Here is a 27,863-nt window from a genome sequence, read left to right on the forward strand (position 1 = left end):
TAAAAAGTAGGAGGAAATGAATAACAACAATGGTTTCATGACAAGAAATTATCTATCTACCTATCCTTCGGAAAATTTCTGATATATTTACAGAAATTTATTTAACATTATTTCAAAAAAGAAGATCAATAAAAATTGATTTTTTTGGTTTAACTAACTCGTTTAAAAAAAAAAAACCCCTTTTACTGCTAAGGAGAAGGGTTTCATAAAAATGAATCATAAAAATCAATTGTATAATTACGTGTCTTTCCTTTTCTTTTTTTTATTTTAAATATTTTTAAATTCAAATAATTAGAACAGATAACTTATGCAATTTTTTAAATTTGTATTATAGATCGCGATCTGGCTACGACTCTAGTAGTGGTGAAGATTCCGAATCCGAATATAGTACTGGTATCGTTCGACCAAGCAGCAGTCAGTCACAAAATAATACTGGCAACTCGAATGTCAACTCTTATAGCCAAGGGAAACATATTAATAAGGGTCGCTGGACAAAGGAAGAGGTAAGAGAACATCTCTTTCTCTCCCTCTTTCCCTCTATCTCTCTCCCTCTCTCTCTCTCACTTTCTCTTTTTCTCTCTTTTTCTTTCTCTTTCTCTTTCTCTTTCTCTTTCTCTTTCTCTTTCTCTTTCTCTTTCTCTTTCTCTTTCTCTTTCTCTTATCCGTCTGGCAATCCCAAATTCTGAATCCATCGGACGTATCATTACGGTGCTAACTCTCAAGCGAATTAAAAAGAGGACGGCAGGAGTCGAACAATGGAACGTGCCCTCAAAAAGGACCAGCCCCTGAGAGTGCCACCCGTTTTTGAACGAGTTGCATCGTGCCTCGGGGCAGATGCCCTCGTGTTGTTGAATGCCTTACGGGCATATATGTGTTATATACATATGTGAAGATTCGCAGAACGGTGCTCACGACGACATATGGTTTCCCGTGGGAAAGCACACGCAAGAATCGATCGTGTTTTCGTGAACCGTACCCGTGTACACATTCACCTTTCATGAAAGAATTATAACCATAAAAAAGAATGAGAAGACGGAGTAAGGAAAGGATAATAATCATCGTTGATTTATGAACTCCTCTGAATGTTTTGAAAGTCTATGCAGATAAAATGATTATCAAGACTATACATGTTTTCTGAACATATTTTATTTTAATTTGTGTTTAAACAATCAGTCTTCCAACTCTCTATTAACTTGTCTATTTTATTACAGGACGCTCTATTAAAGCAACTGGTTAGTAACGCGGAACAACTTGGTAAGGGATTACGATGGGACACTATAGCTGCTCATTTTCCCGAACGAAGCGACGTTCAGTGTCAACAGAGATGGGCAAAGGTCGTAAATCCGGAATTAATAAAGGGCCCTTGGACCAAGGAGGTAAAAAAAAATTTGTCAAATAGGTACAGTTTCTTAACGAAAAGTAATTGACTACCTGGCATTCTTAGCTCAAAGCTTTTTTAACGTTTCTTGTTATGAAAAACGTAGTTCTATTATTTATACCTTCCAAAAAGAGCAAAAGAGCTCCAACTGAGCCAAAATTTATTTGAGTAAAAATTTAATATCCCGTTGTATTTGTTCAAACATTTTCATTTTTCAAAACTTTTCTTACAAATAACCCAAAAAAAATGAAAGAAAAAGGGAAATGACCACCATCGAAGATAAGAGTAACATTCTACAAGATTTTCTAAAAATAAGGAGACCCTGGAAAAGAGCTCGTCGTATAGTACAAAATCTCTTCTACTCATTAGGAGAGGTCATGACCTGTTACTCTAGTTGAATAGGTGGCGTTCGGCTCGACTCAAATTCATAACAGTGTTTTTTTTATTTAGAAAAAGTAGTTTTTTCACATGAAGAAGGCCCCACTAGAGAAAAAGCTGAAACACGTTTCTAATTATTTTCGATTCTCTATCGATTGAGTATAATTTAGTTCATTTTCTAGAGTTACAGGTCACGACCTCTCCTTGTCAGTAACAAAACATATACAGGATGTCTCATAAATACATATCAATACTTTAATGATATATCTACACGCTAGAACAAATAAAAAATGTCTGAAGAATATATGTCCAATATATCTTATGATTAGTTAGTTTTTGAATTATACGTGATTAAAGAAAATGTTCTAAGTGCTCGCCTCTGCTCTAACTATTCCAATGAATGAATGAAAACATTCTGCAATTTGAAATTTTACGTTCCGACAAGTTTTCTTGGTATAATTGCCGTACTTCCAGTTCATTTCCGTTTGCCTATCCATAAATGGATATAGCATGTTTGTCATTTCAGTATCACTATACAAAACCATTTTATCGGTTTCCAAACACTACTGACTGCGACTAACATTATTCGCAAGAATAAGGAAGGCACATACTACATGAAATTTGTTGTGTTTCGTGTCGATAAACATTATTTACAAACATTAGATAAAGTCAAGGTGTACAGAAGTTTGTGTTGACATTATATTATTTTTATTCATCCATAATTCGAAAACTAAAATATACTGAACATACGTTCATATGGCATTTTACACTCACTTTGTGACTTCTAGATGTACCTCCTGATGTATTTACATGCATTTATGAAAAACCCTATACGAACGAACACCATACATAGTTACCAACCGCCTACGCGAGAACTCTGCCAGTAGACTCGGTGGGGGGTATAGAAGAAGAAAAAAGATCTTCGGTCACGGTGATGTTGCGTTGTCGTCAAGTCCCGTGCCAATGCACTTGGCAACAGCCAAGGGCATTTCGAATGAGCCATTTAGAAGGGACTCAGTCGATAATGTAGTTTGTCGTTTTAATAACCTTACGAAGATAGAATATCATTATTTAAATTATTGAGTCTATTAATCTACCATATAGAAATAAACTTAGATGAATAATTATATTGTTGAATCTCATTACGATGTTGTAGTATATTACATCGAGCATAACGTTGCCTAGATTTATGAACGATTTCAAAGTGTGAGTACGTTCTCTCGCCTCTTCAAAGCTGCATTTCCTTCTTTCCGGTCCTAAAAAAAAGCTCTCTCCTTATGGTTCAACCTTGCATTGGCACTCAAACTTTACTACATTGCTCTTTTTTTTCTTTTTATTATTTTTTCTCTTTGCAACAAAAACCGGAAGAAAAAAGTTTTGCAAATTTTAGTGTTTATTTCAATAATAACCATGTTAATAATAAAGAAGATTTAAGCTTTTTAATTTTGATGTTAATTCACTACTTAACACAAGGTTATTATGGAGAAAAGAGGATAAAAAAATTTTATGTTTAAAATTAAATTCTTAATTTTTAAACATTTTAAAACACGATCCTGGCATCATGCTTTTAAAATATTTGTATTACTGGAAAATATCAATGGACGTGATATCACATCACCGAGCGTTAAATGGCTAAAAACCTTATATTAGGTAACGTCAAGTTCTCCTTCGTCCATTCTCTTACTCTTCCTTCATAATTATAATATCATTTATCCTAGTCACAATCTTTCCTCTTATTGCTTTTTTCTTTTTCTCTTTTTCCTTTTGCTGCAGCAGACAACTCCTTTGAATTTTTCTCAGCTGTTCTTCAACCGGTTAATTACGTTCATCTTGATTTACCTTTTCTCGAAGATTCTTCTTCTCTTATAACCTTTCTTATTTTTCATTACTTTTTCTCTTTTTCTTCTAGGAAGATGAAAAAGTTGTCGAGCTAGTGGAAAAATACGGTCCTAAAAAAGTGGACCCTTATCGCGCGACATTTAAAAGGCCGCATCGGCAAACAGTGTCGTGAAAGATGGCACAATCATTTGAATCCAGGAATTAAAAAAACAGCGTGGACTGAGGCAGAGGATAAAATAATCGTCGACGCTCATCGTAAAGTTGGTAATCAGTGGGCTAAAATTGCAAAACTTTTACCTGGAAGAACTGATAATGCCATTAAGAATCACTGGAATAGTACAATGAGAAGGAAGTATGAAGCTGAAGAAGGAAGATGCACCATTAGTACGCGAGGTATATATTCGAAATATCAATATCATTGACTTATATTAAAATTAGTATAAAATAAAAATGAAAACTGATTCGATATAGTATGCACCTTTATAGGGAGGCGTAGGAGGAAACCATCGGAAACTATAACGATGCGAAAGGATCTTTCGGTGGACGAAGAAATAAGCATGAATAATGCTCGAACGAAATCTGCGTCGAACAGTAACGATAATAATTTACCTATATCATCCAGTAACGCCACTCAATCGGTAAAATTGGAATCTTTTGATTGGACCGGTACGTGGGAACAACAGAACAATGAACATTCGTATATTCATTCTGCGCCAGAACGTGAACGGAGTAATACGAAAGAAAGAGAAATCGAGTCTTTTTCTAGACGAGCAGATGTATCTTCGAGAGTAAAAACGGAAGATATTTCGCCATTTACGAAGTACGAACAAATATCGATGAATCTATTTCTTTCAAAATTATTTCTTATTAGATTTATCTTTCCCTCATAGATATTTCAGTATGGATCTACAAAACGAAACTGTGGATTCAAGAAATGCTGAGATAAGATTACTTCCAATGCCCGACTTGGAAGAAACCTCGACACATCTTACTGAAAGAGAAAAAAGCAGTCCTCCACCGATTCTGCGTAGACGTCGGAATATTCAATCGGTTACACAAAGAACGGACAATTCTGACAGTGGGAATCAATCGGACTATTTCATAATAACTGGTCAACAAACGCATAATGGCAATATTACGCCATCTACTCCCATAAAACAACTTCCATTCAGTCCTTCTCAATTCTTAAATAGTCTAAGTCCTGAAACGTCTGCCTGGCCTTGTGCAAGTACTCCAAAATCTGACAGTCCTGGACCACTTACGACACCACAACCTACGGGTTTGCGACGAAATCAAAACGGTAGGTTATTCAAACCGAAGAATAAATTATAATAAAATATATCATTTTCAGTCAACAGTTAAATTCAATGTTTTCTTGAAATGTTTAGACATCAATACTCCGAGAACGCCAACTCCATTCAAAAACGCTCTGGCTGAGCTTGAACGACGAAGTGGCGCAACTACTCAGTTCCCTGCTACTCCTAGCCGTTTAGATGCTTTAACTGAGATTATTAAACAAGAAACTGATCGCGAAAGTATGGCGAGTACCAGTCATATTATTCTCCAAGATTCTGGATATTGCTCTACTACAAGGCGGCGAGGTAAAGAGAACAGTGCACCTGGTGGAAAAAGAGCACGCAAAGCTCTCTGTCAGGCTTGGGGTGGAAATGTTCCATCTGACAATGGAGATATGAGTTTTGTCGTTGAAACTCCGGTAAGATTTATTTAAAAAGTAATTTCATTTTATGGATTGAAGTGAAAAATCATTACATAAACTTTGTTTTTTTTTATTATTTTGTAGAGCAAAAGTTTGGACACTTCAGTGCTGTTCTCACCAGCGTCCATGGCGTTAGAAGATAGTTTCTTAACAGCAGGTCAAAGTCCCATAAAGGTAGAGCACCGAATCCAAAATCAAACCCAAATTCAATCAGCTCTATCCTGGCATTATACCCTCACCAATCGCCTTTAGACACGCTAGCCGGCCTTCTTAATTTTTCATATTTTAACACTTCCTCTCTCTTTCTTTTTATTTTTACTTGTCTCTCTATTGTCTGTCATCTTTTTACCTCTTATTTTCTTATATATTTAATACTAATCGTTTTTTCTCATTCGTTATTACATTATTTAATAAGAAAATTAATGAAAAAATCGTGGTTTTTTATGTTCTTCTTCACGCGCGCTTTATTTAAGTTGTTTTTAATTCTTTTTTTTACGCCACTTAACATCGTCCAATCCAAAGATTATTGTCTTATTAACTTTATCTTAAATATAAAAATAACAATGATTAACACGAGTAACATTCAAATCATACATTTTATTTATATTAATTTATTTCTAATAATACGATCGCTTTTGTCTTTGTTAAATATTGATAAAGTTATTTTTTTAATTTGTACCTGTAAACAATGGGAGGAGAGGAAAAATAAAATGTTTACCTTGTTTGATTATGTAGACAACTGTTTAAATACAATTATCTTGCTAAAACATATAAAGCAAAAATGATATATTATATAAGTAAAAATATATATATAAATTAAATTATTAATTATTTATAGATGTAGTAATATTCCTTTCTTTTTAAAATATTAGACAATATCGTTTCTTTCAATACAGATCATTATCGACCTTTGCTTCGCTCGTTTAATTTCTTGTTTTATTATGTTCGTTATTGAAATGCATTCGAAAGAAAAAAAGAGAGTGACGGATTCGTAATTGTATAAAAATTAACTGTTATCTTCGATACATTTCTTATTTAAAAAGAAATAATTTTTGAAAATACTTCGATTATATTGTAAAATCATTTGCGAAAATTAGATCAATTACTTTGTTTCTAAACAGCGATATCCAAAGTTTTCTGTGCGATAATATGCATAGTATTCTCATATTTATTTAATATATATTTATATATTTGGATTTTTTGTTTAAAATACATGTTTATATGTATATTATTAGTAATAGGTTAATTCGCCGCATGTTTGTACTAACTTTTAAAAGAATATCCTTTTTTATGTTATTATACAGGCCTGGCCTAGCGTACTAAAGTACCCCAGTCCTGTCCTTAATGATCCATCATGCAACGAATAATCCAATATTTGTATGCGGTTACGTCGTAATATAATCTATAAAATACGCACGACAACACAAATTAAACTACTCAAACCCATAAATTTAGAAAGAAAAAAATCACAAGGCCTAGTCATCGTACCAATCGCGATATAATATTTATTAAAACTAGTAACAAGCATGCGAATAAAAGGAAAGGAGTTTAAAAATTTTGTAACTCTATCGTGTTGAGCAAAGAAATTTTTTGAACAAGCGTGTTCTAGATTAATTTTAAAAATCTCTCTGTCTATTTCAGCTTGCTTTATTTATAAACTTTTATTGAATACTAATAGAATAATATCTTTTTGTTTCGTTTTTAAAGTAATATCTCTACATAGGCGCATTTTCTAATTTCATTTCTCGATTGCCGGCTGTAGCTAGTGTGTCTATCCTTTCCAGACTTCCCACGACTTGTTGTCCGTTCAGCGGAAGCCCAATGCCAAGAGAGCAATCACGTTCGATGCGCTCGACAGCCCTTGTATCCTCAGCCCTCTACCTCTGAGGCCAATCAAACGTGCCAAGGTGAGTTCTCCATTTCTTCATCTTCTACGTTTTTATCATATCATCAATTAGATACAATGATCCAGAAACTCCCATTTCTTTTTCAGTATAATTCCAATTCAGAGGAAAAAAGAGAATATTTAAATAACAACGATAAATAATTTTTATATTTTACACTGTATTTTCATCTAGGATGCTATTATAACACTTCAATGCAGATTCTTAATTGGAAAATAAGGTTTCTAGATCATTGTGTAATTATTGATTTAAACGAAACAATTTATTTAGCGATAAAAAATATGTATTATACACTATTTGTATTGTTTTCAGTTGCATTTGGAAACACAGTGGGCTGCGGTTGCTTGCGGTCGTACGCGCGATCAACTCGAAATGACACGCGCGGCACGACGATTTCTTAGCAATCACGGCTTTTTACCATTACGTCCTCGGTCCTTAAATTTTTAAAGTTTTAGTAAGTTTTTCATAGGATGTCTTTGAAGGATTAGAAGCTGGAAATGACGAGCATAGACAGAGCTTAATTGTAATTTTGGTACAAAAAAGAAATAAAAGTTAAACAAAATAAATCATTACGTTAAACTAGTCGGAGTTAAGCTAATCATTTGGCATTTCCGTTTAAGGAATTCTGCCATAATTGTCATGTGTATCGATTTAAATGAAGAAAAGTATAATAAAAGTAAGAAAGCAGCAACAAGGAAAAAGAGAAAAGGTCACGCCTCTTATCAACATTTTTATTTTTTATTACGTTTTGAAAAAAAATGTATTATTTAAAAGATAGAAACGAAAAAGGAGAAATAACACAGGATGGAAGTATAAGGAACACAATTACGTACAGGGTTTATTTTTGGTTGTCTTTTTCCTTGATATAGAGAGGGGAAATTAAAGGGAGCAAATTATGTATTACACAATGTTTCAGTTCTATTTTACTTTCCTCGACAAACGTAATTAATAACAACCAAAAACAAACCCTTTCCATTATTATCTTTCTAGTAGAAGTATTTTTCAATGAAAAATATCTTTCAAAAGTGAAAAGAAAAAGTATTGTGTAGAGTTTTCTTTTTTTCTCTTGAATGAGGTAAAATTGAATAATGATCAATTTATTTAATATACTATATTATATAAAACAAAAGAATAATATTGCGCCCGTTATGTACAAAGAGCCTTTGTAATTGATATTTAATTTACAATTGAATAATAAAAACATAACGATAGTTACACAAAACTTGTGTGTTTTACTTTGGCTAGATAAAACCACAACGAGAAACCTTATGGAAGGTGCCATAATAAATGTGAAATATGACTATGTGATACACCAAAATTCTAAATTCTAAATTTATAAGGTGTCACATATTTTCTTTACGACGTGCCTTGGAATGAATTGGAATGGAAAAACCGTATAAATAAAAGAAATTTGTTTTATCATATAATGAGTAAAACTTAAATGGTTCCTCAAATAACAAACTATTCTATGTTTCTTATTAAATTGAAAGCTGGTGCTGTTTAATATTCACTCTAACTCGAAAATATTCAATTGCTATATGCGGTATTTAACGTAGTAAAAGTATTATTTTAAGTTATTTGATATGAATGAGTCGAAGAAAAATGATATACGTGAACTACCACATAATTTTTGCTGACTGATATAATACGACTAAAGTGTACCTGATCTATAAATGTCATATGACATTCTGTGCTACATTGAATTATACAATATATAGTTTAACTAGATACGAATAAAATGTGTCAAACTATGTTCGTATGAGTACAAATGTTGAATGAAATTAAAACTATTATATATGAAGGTGTACATATGTACATATATAATTAGCTTTCGATGGGTCATTATTTATCTTCACATGAACATCTAGTTCAATATCTTTGATACAGAAATATTATTGTACTCGTTCGTACCACCGAACAACAGAAATTAATACTTTCAACATATATAAAACATATATATATTGTTATTAATTTCATAAAAACACCTTAGAGGTAAAGACATATTAAAATTTTATCATGAATTTTTATCAAATCATGAAATACCATATCAATTTCTAATAATCAGCTATGACTCAATTTTATTATGCAGTTTTGGAGAATTTGAAAGACTATGTAATTTTGTTAATCCAATTATTAATCTTACTTATATTCAAATATACAAAATAATTACTCAAAGCACTGTGAACAAGTTTTATAACAAATAAGTAAATACACGATATAAGATTCAAGAAAAGATTCTATGCAGAGATAAAAAAGTGAATTAAAAAAATGTATTATTTGTCTAATTTTATTTCTTCCCATGCAGAATAAGCTTTAGAATATTTTTTAAGTTACTGCATATTAAAAGAGTATATTATAAACTTTATCTTGACAAGAACATTTAAACAAATGTTAGAACATTATTATAATATTTGAATGTAATGATAAAAAATTCCTTAGTAGACTTATCTATATTAAATGTTCTTAGTGCCAGTTATGTAAATTTATCAATTGCAAGAATCAAAATATCCTACGATTTATATTATTAATAATTTTGCTATCTAAGAAAAGTATTATAAAAACAAATTATATATTACTTTCGGTCCAATATACATTTAACTTAAAAGTAACAAGATCTGTTATATTATCTCCAGTCTAACGTATATGAAATTTAAAAATAACAAGCCACAAACAATTAACATGATTAATGCATACCAGTTTCAAATACGTAATACTGGAGTATCGCCGGTATATTTCTTTTAACTTTGTCCGGGCTATGAACATAATTTGTATCTTGCCTCTTTGACGAATATAAATATAAATTATTAATATTGCCGAGCAAGTAGTATACCGGCACTTAGTTTTTCCTTAACTCCTTATACAAGCCTCTACGAAGCTCTAACAGTAATGCTTATTTTAGCAATATTGATGTATTCAAATATGATTTTTAAATTGAACTAATTAACACGTTTACTGCCACGCAAGTTTATAAGAAAAGCTCTGTCAAGCCATACGCACTGTTATAACATGGTGCACTTCAAAGATTGAAACTTACTCTGTAGCTATGTAAACATATTGGGTCTATTGTTTCTTATTGTAATAGAAAATTATCACATTTAGAATGATTTAACGAATAGAACAGATTTATATCGAATTGAAAATCAATATTATTTCTTATCGTAGCAGAAGATAAGCATGTTAAGAATAAAACTTTCTTCTTTTTTAAATATTTTTTCTGTAGCGACAAATGCTTAACATTTTTTTCGTATTAAAATAATCCTAATTTTTTGGAATGTCAAAAAAAAATGGGAAAGTTGTTTCTTAGTAAATTATAATGAAAAAAAAACCTGTTACAAAGCTTATAAAAATTCAAATAGTAGCGATGAGGAATAGCTGAGATTTAAAAAAAAAAGAAATATAAATAGAATTACATAGTTAGATTCTGATTCGGATATTAATAAATGCAGTGATAATGAATATGACGTAGATATTATTGATCATATTTTATAAGAATTGGTTTTTGAAGAAAAAAGAAAAGTGGATACTGAAGAAAGAACATGCAATTCAGTTTAGAGAATGAAACGGATTTAGTTGTCGGCAATAATCATTTTCTTTTACTGGGACAGGCATTCTTATTAGGGAATTACCTGGCAATATCAATCCCTACTTTGTTCGTTGATGACGAAATAATAGACTTGCTTGTATTATTAGAAACAAATAAATATGCTGAACAAAAATTAAATAAATCTGAGTTAACCCCACCTTTTCACGGATGAATAAATAGGCACGAACTAATTGTGAATTTATTGTGTAAAATTATATCTTACGAAATATCTTTCCAAATACCTACTAACTTACCTTATAAGTATTCAAATAAGCGTCACCCGAATACGGATAACGCAGCCTGATCAGAATTTTCTAACGCAGTAGTTAACGTGTTAATATACATATTATACTCTAAATTTTAAACATGCTCATATAAATGTACAGCAAATATATTTTTAAACTAAGATTTTTAACAATAAATGGTCATTATTTATTCTAACAAGGGGATACCGAAGTGCGAAAGACTAAGGCTTTTATTAAACTTTACGCACTTGTAGTAGTCCATGAGAATATACATTATACTTTTAAAAAAAAAACGAGATCTCCAACGTGTGCGAAAAAAACAGGAATAGAAATTTCACAAACATTCTTATATTCACTTATTTCTTTTTCTTCGATAACGTAATGGGTAGCAGCGTGGTCTCATGTTCTTGATGTTTCCTTGATTTTTTTTATGTTTTTATTTCTTATTTTCGTTATTGTAAAGTATGTTTAATTTATTTTATTTTTCTGCTTCTATATAGAGTATATCATATTAATTTCATACTAAATATAATAAAAAAGAGTGCATCTGTATTATATAGCTTGTTAAATTTCTTCTTTTTGCAAACGTTATACTTTTATTAAAACATCAATATTACTACACAAGAACAAAATTATTAATAGTTATAAATAAAATAACACAATAAATAACAAAAATTAATCTTTTAGCCTACCTGGAATGATATATTTTTAGGATGATATTCGTTGTACAGAAACACAAAAAGTAAACAAATAACAAATAATATAAATTATTATTAATAACATAAATAACATAATAAAAAACATGAAACAAATAAATTGTTTTAGCGTGCCTGGAACGATACATTTGTTAGGATGATATTTGTCGTACAAACACACAAAACATACATTTTTTTATATCGTTAAAGAGTCACAAAACTCTCATCTATGCTTATATGAGAGAGTTGATAATCACTACAATTAGGTTAGAGGATCTATCGCACTCAAAGAATTCCTTAAATTATCGAAAGACGAGCTACATCATCGAGGAAACATCAACTGATCTTCCTTGTAACAGAATAGCAGAATTTATCTTTAATTATTAATATATATAATTTTACTTGTATATTTCTTATTTATAATCAATATCGACCAAACCGGATATCAATATCATTTGTGAAATTACGTCTTGTAAAAATGCTATAAAAATTCATTCGATATTGCATCATCAGTTATCTGTGCAAAAAAAAATTTTTCAAAATGATAACATACACATGGTTTGTGTCACAATTGAATGAAGAAAAACCAGTTTTCTTAAACGTGAACCAAGTCTGCTTCCCTGTGAAAGATTTGAAATTTTCGGGTACATGTACGAAGCCTACATTCATAAAAATTTATGATTCGTGTTTCCATACAACGAATATCATCCTAAAAAATGTATCGTTCCAGGCAGGCAAAAAGATTAATTTTTGTTATTTATTGTGTATTATTTTATTTATAAATATTAATTATTTTTCTTGTGTAATAATGTTGATCTTTTAATAAAATAATAAAGTTTGTAAAAAGAAGAAACTTAACACGATATATAATACAAAAATGCACCCTTTTTTTATTACAGTGGGTATAAAAAGTATTTGTACAGCAGTGAGTTTGAACAAAAATTTTGTATAACTTTATTTATTACAAGAAAATGTTAACAACAAATACATATACATATTCTTAGAAATCTCTAACATGAATGTTATAAAAAAAAATTATGTATTTATATTGGTTATGAAAATATCATCAATTATCTGAAATCGGCGAAAAATACACGAGTAATAAGTATTTGTACAGTTCTTCATTTACAACAAAAATTATACATTTTAATACCTAAATGTAATAAAGGAGCAATTTATTTACTATCTTAGTATCTAGTGGTATTCCCTTTAGATTATATAATCGCTTTAAGTCTTTGTTACATCGAATTTACAAACTTCCTGGTTTTAATAGTGGGAATCATATTCCATTCTTCTAATTGTAAGAGTGCTTTTTTTAAAATCTTTTTTTGGAAAAATGTGATGATGACAAATTTTCTCTTCAAGATAACCCTATAAATGTTCTGTAACATTCACGTTTGGAGATTGAGGTGGGATTTTAATTGGTTTGATACATTATATAGAATTCATTGTCTCATATTGTAAGCATTGTGCTTTGGATCATTATCTTGTAATAAGACAATTGTCCTGTAATCCAATTTTATTTGCACTAGGAAAATGTTGTTTCCAAATATTAACATACAATTTATGGTCCATGATACCACTGACAAAATGCAGAGATCCAACCCTGTTTGCATTTATGCAGCCCCAAACTATGGCCGACCCACCTCCATGCTTTGCAGTTGCCTGCAAATTATTTTTTTTATAGGCAGTATTTTTTTTATACAGTACATCGTCCATCCGACTCAAATATATCAAATTTACTTTCATCAATAAATATAACACGATTCCAGTAATCTATAGGAATATTGGCATACTCTTCAGCAAATTCTAATCGTTTTATTAACTTCATTGATGAAATATTTTTTAAGGACTACTCTGCCATGATATCCTGTAGCTCATAACAAATTACACATTGTACTGCACACATTAATATTAAGGTTATCTTTAAGTTCAGCAGCTATATTTACTGCACTTATTTTGGGATTTTGTTTTATTGTTTGAATTATCCATAGGTCAGTGCAGTCATTTATTTTACGTTCACATCCGTTTCTTGGATTATTTTAAAAAATTTTTCGGTTTCCATACATGTCAATGATCCTTGAATCGTGGACCGTGGTCTATTTACAATTTAGGAAATTTCACTTATGTTAGTATTTTTTATTATTATTATTATGTGAATTTATAATCATTTTCCTTTCTTCTTCAATGGTTTCTTGACCATTTCGCCTTATTTTACGGTTATTGCTGTTGACTGTATATGAATTCGGAACAGTGCTTGTATTTACAACATCTCTAGATATACTGACCCTAGATATGTTGATATGAGATGTATTATCTTGTATTTATCCCACGTACAATGTCATGAATCAAGGACTGCACGAATACTTATTACGCGTGTATTTTTCGTTAATTTCAGAACAGTTGCTGATATTTTCATAATAAATATAAATACATAATTTTTTTTTATAACATTCATTTTAAAGAATATGTATATGTATTTGTTGTTAACATTTTCTTGTAATAAATAAAGTTATATAGAGTTTTTGTGTGTTCAAATTCACTGCTGTACGGATACTTGTTACACCCACTGCATATTTTTTATAAAATTAATATAACATACTCTATTATTATTATTATTATTATTATTATTATTATTATTATTATTATTATTATTATTATTACTACTATTATTATTATTATTATTAACTGGCATTAGAAACTCGAAAGTTCATTGCCGCAAATACCAAATCCAGCCAGGTGTGCCTGTCCCTGAGCGTGACCCTTCCATTCGCGGTTCTCGTATCCTATTACCTTAAGATCCCTTCTAATATTGTCCTCCCATTACGTTTTGATCTGCCCAGTGGTCTTTTCCCGTTAGGCATACCGATCAGTATTTTACACGCTGTTCGCTCCTCACCCATGCGCTCCATGTGGCTTGCCTATCTTAATCGGCGTGATTTTATAACGTTAATAATGTTCGGTTTATTATACAATTGGTGCAATTCAACGTTATGTATAACATACTCTATAGAAATAGAAAAATAAAATAAAATAAATTAAACATACTTGGCAATAACAAAAATATATAAAAAATAAAAAAATAAAAAAGTAAAAAAAAAATAACTTTCCTTGCCGAAAAATAGATCCGGTGACATCAGAGATACATGACCACGCTGCTACCTATTACGCTACCGAAGAAAAATAAATAAATAAATATTGGTTGAAGATCTAATTTTTTTTAAATACAATGTATATTTTCATGGACTACTTCAAGTATGCGAAATTTAAAAATGTCTATGTATCTTGCACTCCAGTCTCCCCTTGTTAGAATTTAATTAAAAACAATAATCTCGAAATATCATTAAACATCACAAAAATGGAATATATTAAAAAATGCATTTAAGAAACACTGATTCAAATTGCGTTCCAAAGTTTTCTCATTAATTCTGTTCCGCATTCTATTGTAAATTAATAAATTTATCCTTTAATACTTAAAACTCTATCTCTGAGACTGTTCCATGTCACCTGTACTGCTACCACCAGCTGCCTCGTCTAAAGTGTTATCATCTAATGACAAAAATATTACATTACCATTACTAAATTTTTGATAAAAATATAAAATATTTAATATTTTACCAGGTGAAGGAGATCCCTTAACTCTGCAGGTATTATAACTACCACAATTCAAACATTTTAATCCAACAACATGATATTTCACAGTAGATTCCTAAAACAACATTTTCATGTAGTAATAATATCATTCCTTTTATGCCGCAGTCAGGAATGTGCAAATGAGTTAAAATATGTATTGAACATTTATTTTTCCTCCTAATATTATGTAAAAATGACAAATATATATATTGCATAATAACAATGTTATATTTTAAACATAATTCATGAATGAGCATTGAATATGTTTTGTTTATATGTCAGAGGTATAAATATGTATTCATGAGTTTGATAAAGAGAAAATTCATTTAGCAAGAGTAATTATTGAAAGACAGTGTCTCACAAGCATGTATCACACGCGTTATAATTGTTTCTTTAGATTCCAATAATATAATTGCAATTTCATAAAGTTTATTTAATATAAGTTTATTTTTTTCTTATTTTTTTTTTTTTTGAATTATTGACATGACAAGTTTATACCATATTATAGTCAAAGCATACAGTGCATTGTTGACCATATCAATTCAAAAATTGAAAGAAAATATATGAAGGGCAAAGTTTTCAACAAGAATCATTTTTAAAACAATTGAAAACCAATGATCATGCATGTAATGCACTTTTAAAGCCAGGCAATAACGGAAATTCAAATTATGATAATTAATTTTTTACTTTTTTAAATACAAAATTATAGTTAGATAGTTGTCAGTTCTTATAATTTGCATAGAATTATTGTCGTTATTACTCTCTCTCTTTCACGAATTAACAACATCCAAATATTAACTGTACCTGTCGTTGCTTAACTTTACTGATCAAATGAGAACTAATTTTTTCAGCAAAGAGAAACCATTGACATAAGAAATTAGGGGCTAATATTACTCCAGTATTCGAAAAAATAGGTTATTTTTGAGAATTCATTGTGGTAATATAGTAAGTGCAAAGCAAAATTCATTTATAAACCTTTATTATATATGTTACGGGCAATGCGTATAATTAGCAGATATTTCATAAATGCCCCAGTTATTCTACAGAACGTCTAGAAAGTTTTTGATTAATCTATAAAGTATACCTCAGTTTGCAGTGCTTAGAGCATGGGAAAGAAGAGGAAGCGATCTCAATATAGTTTGTCCGTTGTCAAACAAGCTTCAATCGGATATAGATACGGTTCGAATGTTCTCAAAAAATGGATAAACGTGACAGAGATCAACATCGCTAAGAAAAAATAAGCTTAAAGGAGAATCCATATCCGATAGAAACTCGCTTGACAACGTACGAACTATCATAGATCTTTTATTTCCAGAACATTCGCTGTTTTTTTGTTTCTGCACTCTCATAATCTGTCGTGGTTTGTTACACAGTAAATAGTGGGAGATCACTTACCCACCCCCACCTCTACACCCGTAATCTAAACACAGTGAAGCACAATTTATAGATATTATTTATAGATATTATTTATAGATATACTTTCTAAGCATTCTATTGAATGACCGAGCAATTTGGGAAATACATTATTCACATTATGCTCATTATATACATTACCCATAACATAATACTTTCAACATTAAATTTTTCTATTGTAAGTTGTCATTAGGGACCCTAATTGTCATAAAACGACAGCGCCACAGCTCGGCAAAATGAACCTCACATCGAGAAACGTGTGTTCCGCAATACTTCAACAGTTCACGACGTTGTGTAGGGGAGAACGAAGAGGATTTTTAAAATATCATTTATTTTATATATAAAAATATTAAATATTTATCTTTGGATATAAAATATCGCGAGAAATTGTTCATAAAAAATATTTTACTAGATAATGTGAAATCTCTGCATCTTTTCCTAGCTAAAGTAATTATATTGTTCTAGTATAATTTTCAAGTGAATTAATATAATGAATTGTTAAAGTTTTGTAGAATACTATTTCTTGATGTGAAGTTCGCTTTTCCGAACTGTGGCACTTCCATTTTGTAACGACTTGCAATGGAAAAATTTGTTAATATTGTTAAAAGTGTGTATAATAAAAGTTTGCTAACGAATTTTGTGTTGTACTTATAATTTTCCCATAAAAAATTTTCAAAAATAGGCTATTTTTTCAAACACTAAAATAACATTATCTCTCAATATCAAAAATAAAAGTTATTTTCCTTAATTTATTTTATAAAGTGTCATTATATTAGAATTATAAATGTGATTTATAATTCAAAGTGAGAATAAAAAAATCAAAATTTATTATAAAGTTATACTAAAATATGATGTAAAAACTGAAAGAAAATTTCAAAAACTTTGATCTCGACAATTATTCTATTATTGTTCATGTTATGTGTCATATTATCACTATTAACTGATTTGCAAATTCGTGTCTTTGGCATAAAGCAGTCAACATAATATTTGATATTGCAAAATGCGCATATGAAGATATAATAATAGACATTATAAAATACATATATTTCAAACACTATAAATATTATTACATACCTCGTGACAATCTTTACATAAAATATCTGCCTTATAATCCCTATATTCTTCTGGCATTGGTGTTAAAGATACTTCCATATCAAGAAATCTCCATAGGTCTGTCATATCTAAAAGAGATACCTGACACGTAGGACAAGCATAATGACCAAAATGTAACAATTCCTCAAAACAAGTTCGATGAAGCAAGTGCCCGCAACCTGGGATATGACAAGGAATCCGACTTGTGTGAATATCCTCTAAACAAACGGGACAGTTTGCATGTGATACATTTTCCACACACTGCAATCAAAATTACATTTATATTATTATATCAATGACCAAAGAGAATTGTTAAAACAAATTGTATCAATATTTATATATATATATGGAGAGTGGGGAGGGGGGGGCCAAGTGATCTTAAACTCTTGTAAGTGAAACAAACCACGAAAGATGTATGTTCGTACAGTCATGAAAAGATTTTCACTTTCCATACTGTACACGCACTCACGTATTCGCTTCTCAATTGCCTGTTTCTGTTAAAAGTTTAGTTGTTCTCCCTTTCAACCCTCTGTGGGTCGAATTTTTGTTATAAATAAGAACAAATTTTTTTAACTGAAAATCATCAATTATAAACATATACAGGATATCTAACATAATTCTTTTTACAATTTTTCAAGTATTTGCGATAACCTGACGAAAAAATACTTTAATGAAAAGTTAATCTATTTTAGATTGACTATACATTGCAATAAAAAAAAGTTTGAAAAAAAAATTTTTTTTTATGTTAAGACTACCTTCATTTTTTTTAAATAGCACCCTATATTTTTGACCTTACAGTATTATAACCCGTATTAATATGAATTCAACGAACTAGTATATCATGACTTTTGGATGACCTTGAAAACAAAGAAATAAATAGAAATGGACGATAATAACTTGTAGTTATTATCAAAAGACTCGAAATTACATTCAATTCAGAAACCTTGACTAAATGTTGTATATTGCTAGAAACTTAACTACTAACTGTCGACAATTCACAACAAAGAAAAAATTAATATGTAAGGTCAAAAATATAGGGTGCCATTTAAAAAAATAAAGGTAGCCTTAAAAAACATAACAAAAAAAATTTTTAAACTTTTTTTATTGCAATGTATAATCAATCAAAAATAGATCAACTTTTGGTGAAAGTATTTTTTTGTCAAGTTATCGCAAATACTTTAAAAATCATGAAAAGAGTTATGTAAGACACCCTATATATGCAGATGGAAAAAAAATTGTCCGGTATAAACAATTTTATTACAATAAATTCAATATGTTACTTTCAGATAACAACAGCCCATAATGTCTCTCCACTTCTGCGTAGAAAAACTTAAGTGTGAAATTCTAAAAAGTAGTTTGCATTTATCCTAAATCTATCCCTATAGTATATTTATAGCTCTTCCATAAAAAAACTGATAAACATAGTCAGGAATTGTTAGCTGCAACAAATTCTTCAACTTATTCCGGAACATTTAACGGAACATACAAGCTTGATCATAAATATACAGAAGAGTCCCTTATAGGCCACTGTTATTTCAAAGTAACAGAATTGTGACATAAAAAAAAGTAACAAAATGATATTCGAAGTGTAAAAAAATAAGTTATTATTGATATTCAAACTCAGAACTATTATATACATAATTTTCTCTTCAGTAAATAAAAGCAAAAATAATATCAATTGGAAAAAAAAGGTTTGCTTGCTTCGACTGCAGACAGCTTGTACAACACTTATTTTGCTATTTTAGGTTGATTAAACTAGCATAACTAACCGTTATGAATATAGTACTAGTTGTTTTTGAGACTTTATAAAATTAAGATGTATATGCCATCTCATTAAAAAAACTAAAATTATTTAGTAAAATGCCAAAAAACTAACATGTTACCTGAAAATAACACTGACTCATAGAGGATTAAGATCACTTCATCTTCTCTCTCTCTTCTATGCTCTAAACATCCCACTGAAGCACATTTTAAAGATAGACCGAAATATATTCCTAATATTATGTAAATATTTTTAACCCATTCCCGTACTTTAGCGAGTCTGATTCACAATAAAGATTTTTGCCCAAACATGAATATCGCGATTCTAACTCGTGACCAGATACTTGGGCCAAACGTAAACATAACAAGCCGAGCTCGCGGACTGCCCGTTACGATTGTGACCTCATGTACACATAGTACCTTATGACAGTACTTCATGATAGTTAGTCACGATTCAAACTTCGTCAACAGCAGTAATTTGACTATACCACAGGTATCGCCGGCATCTACATTTTGGTTCGTTTTGCGACTGTTTACAAATATCACTCTAGTCTGTTTAGCTAAATTTCAAGTTAATTTTAAGTTAAATTTCCATAGTTTGTTTAACTTACACAAGTTCAAAAACACTTCCCTTTCCTCTTCCATGCTCTAAATACAGCAAACTAAAGCATATATTCTAAATTGACCAAAACCCTCTTGCCTAGAATGCTTGGATTCTCAACATTGACTGTAGCATATATAAAACATAAGTATTGAAATATATACCGTGTGACCATTTTGTAGCTGAATAGGGAGACACATATTGCACTTGGCACAATGAAAAAATCTATCCCGTCCACCAACTCTGCATATTCCACAACCATCGCAGTGGTATTGATTTTTATCTTCATCATCGAAAAGATTGCATTCTAAACAGGTATATTTTCCAAAATGGCAATGACAGTTTTGACAGGTAGCCTGTACAGGTTGACGAGTATCGCAAAGAACACATATTAATTCTGTTACTTCTTTTCTATTCACAGTATGTGTTTCCTGTTCATCATGACAAAACCGACATGTATAAACCTTATTGCAGCAAGGTGTCTATAAGAATAAAATGACAGGTTATAAAACTAATTTATTGTAAGAACCAAATAGATAATTCTTTTATACTTTCTTTTCTATTAAACTTAATTAATTACTTTACATACGTATATGTAGAAGTATATTAATGCTAAATTATGAAATACATATATAATTGAAAGATTATTAAAAATCAATACATTTTACAAAACATGATATCCATTATAAAAATACAAAAAGACATTCTAAAAAGACATTACCACAAACTTCGATTTTCGTTTATAGTGCTCACAGCCGTAATCATCCTCGGATGTTGCAGTCGACTCGTCTGCCGAGATCGAAGTACGACTTTCATCTGTGGAAGTAATAGAAGGATTCTCTTCCGAAGGTGATGCACGATGTGCCTTTTCAGAACGCGTCGAATTTTCCTCTCTCTCAGAATTATCGCTAGACGACGCGGCCTCGCCATCAATGTTCTCCACAACACGCACTTTTTCGCTATTCTCCATTGCGTTACTTCCTCTTTTTCCTCTTGCTCCTCTTCCTCTTCTTCTTCTTCATCGACCTGCTCCTCCGTCGTTTTCCTATCCAGCAGATCTTCCACCACCGACTTCCACGCCTCGATGATGGATCACGGTTTCTTTGCTTAATTAATATGCTCCCTTAAACGTATTATTTAAAATTGACAATCTTCTGCACAGGAATTTAAAAAATCTCCATTTCTACCTATATCTTTTCCTCCATTTCTTCCTTTACTTGTCTCCTACACACCTATTAACTTGTATTTTTTCCTTACTGTATTTCTACACGTCTCTCTCTCTCTCTCTTTTTCTTTCTTCCTCCCTCCTACACCTTATTTCTTTCTCTTTTTTTTTATAGCAATAAAATACACAATACTATTAAGAGAGTGTATATCACAATATATTCCTTATATAATAAAAACTTATAACTTTGACGTTTTACACAATACAAATATTGTTCACTGTACAGAAGGTTTCATATTTAAAGAGAAAGAATTTGTATAGTCATTGATATAGATAAATAACGATAACGACGCCACTGTCGTCATTCAATTCGCACTTTTCGTTAATCGATCAATATGTTACATTGTTTTGTGCAATAATAATCTTTGCTCACTATGGATACAGTTATGAGACTCACATAAATTTACATCATTATTTTGTATACGTTGGTTCTACTTGCTAATAGTAATCTATATGAAAATGTTGTTTTTGCAAATAATGTAATTTATGGCTGTAAAAAGTAAACATCTTACAATAAATTAGTATCAGAATATATTTGAATCATTTTAAATGTAATATTTGCCTAATTTAAGACAGTACCGGTTATCTGTGTATCATCCAATAAGATTACAATTACGACAAATAGGATTTCATGAAAATCAAGCGGTAGTAATGATCCATTTAAAAATATTTCGAAAGTGTTACGGCCTAACTATTTATTTGAATTTTGTTATAACGAAAAATATAGCTAAAATAAGTAGATTGTTACGATTGTATATACATATATACAAATTTGTGATTGAGTAAACAATACACACACTTGAGATAATATTGTAAGTGCGGTGCATTTCGTATGTTGACATATCGACAAGAATATGTAAACAATCTTTCATCATTTATTATATGTTATTAATAAATTGTAATAGAATATAGAATTGTAGTGCTTGAAAAAATGAAATTTAGATGCAGAATGATAGACGTTACAGCTATGCGAGACTTTACTAGTAAGCATTTTTCTAACCTTATTTTTTATTTTGTAAACATATATTGAAGTGTTAATTATTCGTTAAATAAACTTCTGTTTGTAAAAAATGTCAGAAAAATTGTAAATATAATAAAGCTACACGAAAAATTTTAATCCAATAAATGTTTTAAAATAAAGCGATGGTGAAATTTGACGAAAATGATGATCTGAAGTAATGGTTTATCCAAAAATATCTAACTATATAATATTAATTGTTTTCAGATATTGTCAGTATTATTTCAAAGATAGCAAAACAATGCATCTTACGAATAACTACGGAGGAAATTTCTTTCAATATCGGTTGTGATAGTATACCTGTACTATGGGTAGAATTATCTCAGAGCCATTTCTTTATCGAATATATCATGAGTGGTGTTTCCGAAAAGCAGAATGAAATTTATTTAGAATGCGAGGCGGCGATGCTTGCTAGGAGTTTGAGTTCTCTTCGTCTAAATTCGAAGAGTGTCAAAATAAAATTAACGAACAAACTTCAACCTTGTCTTACTTTTGAAATGGAATTATCTTCTTCAACTGTAGAATCACGACAATGCGTTCACGATGTGCCAGTAAGAGTTGTACCACGAAAAGAATGGACTACTTATAAAGTTCCTAATATATCAGAATTTGATGTAAGTTTTCTTTTACACTTAAAAATAAATCTTTATATTAATCAATCATCTTATTATTTCAGATATCCATAGACATGCCACTACTTAAAAATTTACGCAATATTGTGGAAAGAATGAGAAATATGAGTTCACATTTAACATTAACAGCTGATAAAACTGGAATGTTTATTTTAAAAGTTGAAACCGATAGTGCAAATGTATCGGCAAACTTTCCAGGATTACAAGTTTGGTCTTGTAGCCAAGTTGAAGACAGAATAATATCTGCTACGATAGATGCCAAAAAATTGTTAATCTTTTTAGCTTGGGATATAGTTCATCCTAATTCTGTAAGGTGTAATATAATAGAAAATAAGATAGTGAATTTATTTTTAGATTTAGCAGGGTATTTGAAAGTTCGTTACTTTGTTCCTGCAATTACAGTATAACAATTAATTAATTAAATTATAAGGTATGAAATAAAAAACATATTTATTTTACTTTTTTTTAGATTAAGTTTTTTCTCTCAATCTTCTTCAAAAATATAGAAGATATGATTGTTTCTGTGTTTTAGAAATTAATCATAGACATGTAGAAAAACATTTGCTAGAATTAATTGTAAGCTAAATTGAAACTTCGTTCGTTTTCTTGTCTAAAGTTTTGATGCATTTGATCAATCTGTTGTATTTTTTGAGTTAGAAGAGCTGTTCTTTGATCAAGCCATTGTAAACTGTTCATGTGTGCATTTAAAATCTTGCTAATCTGTACAATTGGATCACTAGAATCTTGGATTCGATTGGCTTCGTTCAGATGTTCTATTATTTCTTTTAAATCTTCCGACATCTGTTTTAATTGAGTATCAATACTCTCTGCCAGACGATAAGTGTATTCTCTTTCTGGATCTGAGACAGACAATGACGCTAATTCTTTTTCAAGTGGTACTAAACAATCTTGTAGTTCTTTTTGCTGACCAACCTAGCAAATCAAAATAGACATTTAGACTACATTTCTCATATTACAATAATTTATACAATTACCAAGATAATAATACATACAACATAGTCTAATTCATGTTTTAATTGTTGTTGTTCGAGTTTAACTCTTTCAACTTCCTGATTCAAAGTTACTATTTTTTCTCCATTGGTTATAAGTAATTTGTCCCACACATTAACTTGTGTTGCTTGATTTACAAATACTTTTTCTTGTTCTTCTAATTCTAAAGTCCATTTGTTAATAGACTCCTCAAGTTGACAAAAATTAATAGCTCCTGGTTGTACAGCATTAGAAGAGGAACTAACTCTAAAAAAGATAGACAATAATATTCATTTATATTAATATATCTATTTTTATAACTTTACAGCATGATACATGTATTTACTTACGTTGTTGTAGTTCCTAAAGTTGTATGAGTAGTGACACTTGCAATGCTTGAAGACGCAGTAACAGATGTTGTTTTGTTCAATATAAAACCATTAGTACTTGATGCAGTTGTACCAAATGTGAAGATAGGTGCAGCTGAAGTTGTTGTAGTTATACCTAGAGAAAATCCTGCAGCTGAGGTAGTGGCAGATATATTAGTTATTCCAAATCCTGCAGTAGTGAATGGTGTAAGGGTAAATCCTGTTTGTGTCGTAGACGTTTTTGTTGCATCTTGAAAAAATCCTGTTACAGTAGGTGTTGTTGCAGTAGCACCTCCAAAAGTAAAAGTAGGTGTGGTAGTAGTTGTAACAGTAGTTGTGGTGCCACCAATATTAAATCCAGTTATACTAGGTGTTGCAGAACTTAATGTTCCAAAAGTTAGACCAGTCGCTGCAGACGTTTGCACACTTTCGCTACCTGTGAGTACTGTAGACGCCTGTGCCTGTGTAGTAAATCCTGTAGATGCTACAGTAGCAGGAGTACTAGCATTTGCCGTAGAAATAGCTAATGTGGATGAACCAAATCCTCCAAATCCCGTAGTCGGATTAGTCGTTATAATATTACCATATGTTGCTCCTATAGTAGGTACAGAAGTGCTTGATGTAGTACCAAACGTAAAACCTGTACTTTGACCTGGAGTAGTTATTCCAGATCCGAAAAGACCTCCAGGTTTATTTGGAACGGGTGTAATCGTTAATCCAGGTGTTATTTGTTTACCTGCATCTCCAGCTCCAGCAATGCCGAATGTGAAACCTAAAAATGTTTTTACAATCATTAACGATAAATATATAAAGTTTTATATATATTTATATAATATATAAGTTATTTTTCTTAATATTGTGTTAAAACTATGATCGCGTTTTTTCTCTTTTAATAATTGTTCAAAAATGAAAAGCTGATATATATATACTTGTTGGTGTAGTCATATTCGTCGTGGTTGTTGCATTGCTTTGAGTTTTTGAAGCATCGAATCCAAAATTCATATTTTATGTAAGATTACACTGTTTAACTCGTTAGCACAATAACACTAATCTTTTTCTCGTTTAATTATAAAGGAAACAAAGCTAAATTAGTTTTAAATATTGTGCAGTCCATCGGTCTAAAATAAGTAATAATAAAATTTAAAAATTTATAAAGACAAACTATTAACATACGTCACTTTTCGTTTTTACATAAATTCAATAGCAAAGGAACCTATCCCATCTATTTCTGTTGCATATCACACTGAAGCGTGGAAAAACTGTTGCCAACTTAAAATACGATTTATTCTATTATATCTAGATAGTAAAGTTGCATGAGAAATTGATTACTTGTAGTTGACCAATGAGCATTTTCCTGAGAGTAGTATAGCGAATGTGTCACGAGAGGCAGCACTCGTAGTAGGGACAAATATAGCGATCCCATCCGTACGATAATTTGAGGCCCTGTACGATCCAAAATTCGTGGCGTACGATCCATTTGGAATTTCGAAAACTTGATGACCTTTTTTTTTTTTTCTTTTAGTCAACAAATTTTAGAAAGGTGCACCCCCACCTCAACCCTCACTCCCACCCTCACTCCCACCACCACCACCGCCACCACCACGATCTCCCAGCGGACGATCGTTTTTATCGTTTTCATGATAGGGTTTGGGAACTTGATGAGTAAAAAAAAAAAAGTCATCAAGTTTTTTTCTCCTAGACTTGAAGATTTTCCCGTGCAGCTATCGAACCGCCGATAAGACTAATTGATTAGTTAACGTTTTCTACTTAAAAAAAAAAAAGGTTATCAACTTGAAAAAGTTGGAACTTGGACACTTTTCCCACTTTTTGAAAATTTTGTCCGAGATTGTTGGATTTTTGTCGGATTTCAAATTTTCCCGGGGTGTACGATAATTTTCTGCCGCGTACGATAATTTTACGCCCCTGTGTCGATCAGACGAACTAAAGTCTCTGGGATCACTGAACATAAAATATTTTCATTTAAGACAGTGTTATTTACGCTATATTATTTTATTATTTAAAAATAATATTTAAATACAAAAAAATTTTTTTAATAACCGCTATGCCAACAAAACATTGTAGTTTTGCGAGGTGTACGTCGGATAATCGCTATCCAGAGGAAAATGTGTTTTTTATACCATTTGTAAAACCTCATATTGACGAGGTTAGATGCAATAAATGGATACATGCGTCAAGGAGAGTGGATTTAACAGCAGAAAAAATTAATAAATATTCATATGTGGGCTCAAAACATTTTATCGGTGGAAAAGGTCCAACTGTAGAAAATCCTGATCTTGTTTCTGCAACGATTAGCAAAGTAAGTAATAATAAAATTTATCTGAAAACGAATATTTGCAATTGGAGTAAAAATAAATTTGTTCATGAAATTTTATTGATTTCTTAAGCTCGAAAATTAATTAATGTCTGTCAGAGTTAAAGTCATAAATAATTGGCAATTTTATTACTGGAATAATAAATAAATTAAAAATAATTTTCTTATCTGTTTGAAAAACATTTTATAGTAACAAATTTATAATTTTTACAGGTGCCAAAGGCATGAAAAAAACGACTTTCAACATCAACAATTGATTCTCTGTGCAGTCCAGACCAAAAATCAAAAAGAGGCAAAGATGCTAACTTAGATTTTTTCATTCCAAGTCAACAAAATGATACTCAAGATATTTCAGTAGACGACTATTTAACTCCTAAATTTACTGAACCACCACCAAGTGACAAAGAGCACACCAATCAATATGTAGCTCATGCAGAAAGTCAAACTTGTATAGAAGTTGAAAATATTTTTGTGAAAAAACTACAAAATGAAATTGAAACACTTATGAAAAAATTAAGTGCATCTACCCTTAACTATGAATCATGTATAAATGACAGTAAGAAGTTTAAGTTTTATACAGGTCTTATGCCAGAAGATTTTGATATTGTGTGGAATTTCTTAGGACCGCCAACTGAATCATCACTGAGGATCTGGCACTCGCAATCAGAAACTAATAACCGCATAACGATAAAGCAATTTAAAGTATTATCGTTAAAAAATCAACTTTTTTTAACCCTTGTGAGATTAAGATGTGGTTTTTTATTGTACGATTTGAGTTGTCGGTTTGGTGTGAGTATGAGTTATATTTCAAAAATAACAACAACATGGATCCAATTAATGTATTGTAAATTTAAACAACTAAATCGTTACCCCTAGTTTTTTACTAGAGTTTGTATACTAACCTGTAAAATAATTCATTTTTTTCCGGTAACTTTTAAGTTACGGCACGCAAGCCAACGTTTTAATGTGACAAAATTATTGTCTTTTACGGTTGCAAATTTTAATTTTGTTCCAGGAACGTCGTCTTCGGTCAAAAACATGTTTTTTATAAGTCCACTT

The 27,863-nt window shown here is 30.6% G+C and overlaps 4 protein-coding genes and 4 long non-coding RNA genes across 9 annotated transcripts in view; 3 read left to right on the plus strand and 5 right to left on the minus strand.

Annotated features, from left to right (window-relative positions):
- LOC149031945 (uncharacterized) overlaps positions 1-3,659 on the minus strand; it is a 5,340-nt gene extending 1,681 nt beyond the window's left edge. The window contains exon 1 of the long non-coding RNA XR_016177137.1: positions 2,531-3,659. This is a non-coding gene — a long non-coding RNA (uncharacterized LOC149031945). The remainder of the gene's footprint in view (positions 1-2,530) is intronic.
- Positions 1-8,438, plus strand: part of Myb (proto-oncogene like protein Myb) — a 26,563-nt gene extending 18,125 nt beyond the window's left edge. The window contains 10 exon segments of the mRNA XM_015330504.2: positions 335-503; positions 1,212-1,376; positions 3,666-3,707; positions 3,709-3,988; positions 4,082-4,415; positions 4,486-4,895; positions 4,984-5,309; positions 5,397-5,486; positions 7,097-7,219; positions 7,529-8,438. Coding sequence (XP_015185990.1) covers positions 335-503; positions 1,212-1,376; positions 3,666-3,707; positions 3,709-3,988; positions 4,082-4,415; positions 4,486-4,895; positions 4,984-5,309; positions 5,397-5,486; positions 7,097-7,219; positions 7,529-7,663 — 2,074 coding nt within the window. The 3' untranslated portion in view covers positions 7,664-8,438.
- LOC149031942 (uncharacterized) overlaps positions 1-27,863 on the minus strand; it is a 298,098-nt gene that overhangs the window by 74,598 nt on the left and 195,637 nt on the right. The gene's annotated exons all lie outside the window — the stretch shown is intronic.
- Rchy1 (Ring finger and CHY zinc finger domain containing 1) lies at positions 8,293-21,731 on the minus strand. 2 transcript variants are annotated; one of them, XM_089174216.1, is made up of 6 exons: positions 21,472-21,731; positions 20,961-21,362; positions 20,404-20,721; positions 17,860-18,138; positions 15,358-15,448; positions 8,293-15,288 (listed from the first exon to the last, which is right to left on the minus strand). In XM_089174216.1, the coding sequence occupies exons 2-6, from the start codon at positions 21,207-21,209 to the stop codon at positions 15,221-15,223; spliced, it is 1,005 nt and encodes a 334-aa protein (XP_089030342.1). In that variant the 5' UTR covers positions 21,210-21,362; positions 21,472-21,731; the 3' UTR covers positions 8,293-15,220. The 2 variants fall into 2 exon arrangements, with proteins under 2 accessions (XP_089030342.1, XP_015185997.1); XM_015330511.2 differs by having other exon boundaries at positions 21,427-21,731.
- Hus1-like (Hus1-like checkpoint clamp component) lies at positions 21,869-23,572 on the plus strand. The gene is made up of 3 exons (XM_015330512.2): positions 21,869-22,447; positions 22,690-23,096; positions 23,159-23,572. Exons 1-3 carry the CDS (start codon positions 22,396-22,398, stop codon positions 23,519-23,521), a joined length of 822 nt encoding a protein of 273 aa, XP_015185998.1. The 5' UTR covers positions 21,869-22,395; the 3' UTR covers positions 23,522-23,572.
- Positions 23,538-26,431, minus strand: Nup62 (nucleoporin 62). Its single transcript, XM_015330509.2, has 4 exons — positions 25,402-26,431; positions 24,455-25,244; positions 24,128-24,371; positions 23,538-24,047 (listed from the first exon to the last, which is right to left on the minus strand). Exons 1-4 carry the CDS (start codon positions 25,472-25,474, stop codon positions 23,685-23,687), a joined length of 1,470 nt encoding a protein of 489 aa, XP_015185995.1. The 5' UTR covers positions 25,475-26,431; the 3' UTR covers positions 23,538-23,684.
- LOC149031946 (uncharacterized) lies at positions 26,443-27,846 on the minus strand. The gene is made up of 2 exons (XR_016177136.1): positions 27,707-27,846; positions 26,443-26,772 (listed from the first exon to the last, which is right to left on the minus strand). It is a non-coding gene; the product is annotated as an uncharacterized LOC149031946 (long non-coding RNA).
- LOC149031947 (uncharacterized) lies at positions 26,535-27,191 on the plus strand. Its single transcript, XR_016177135.1, has 2 exons — positions 26,535-26,789; positions 27,018-27,191. It is a non-coding gene; the product is annotated as an uncharacterized LOC149031947 (long non-coding RNA).

The sequence above is a fragment of the Polistes dominula genome, unplaced genomic scaffold, assembly GCF_049000335.1.
Source record: "Polistes dominula isolate Pdom_NZ unplaced genomic scaffold, Pdom_raw_medaka contig_168, whole genome shotgun sequence".
In the NCBI taxonomy this organism is placed as follows: Eukaryota; Metazoa; Arthropoda; class Insecta; order Hymenoptera; family Vespidae; genus Polistes; species Polistes dominula.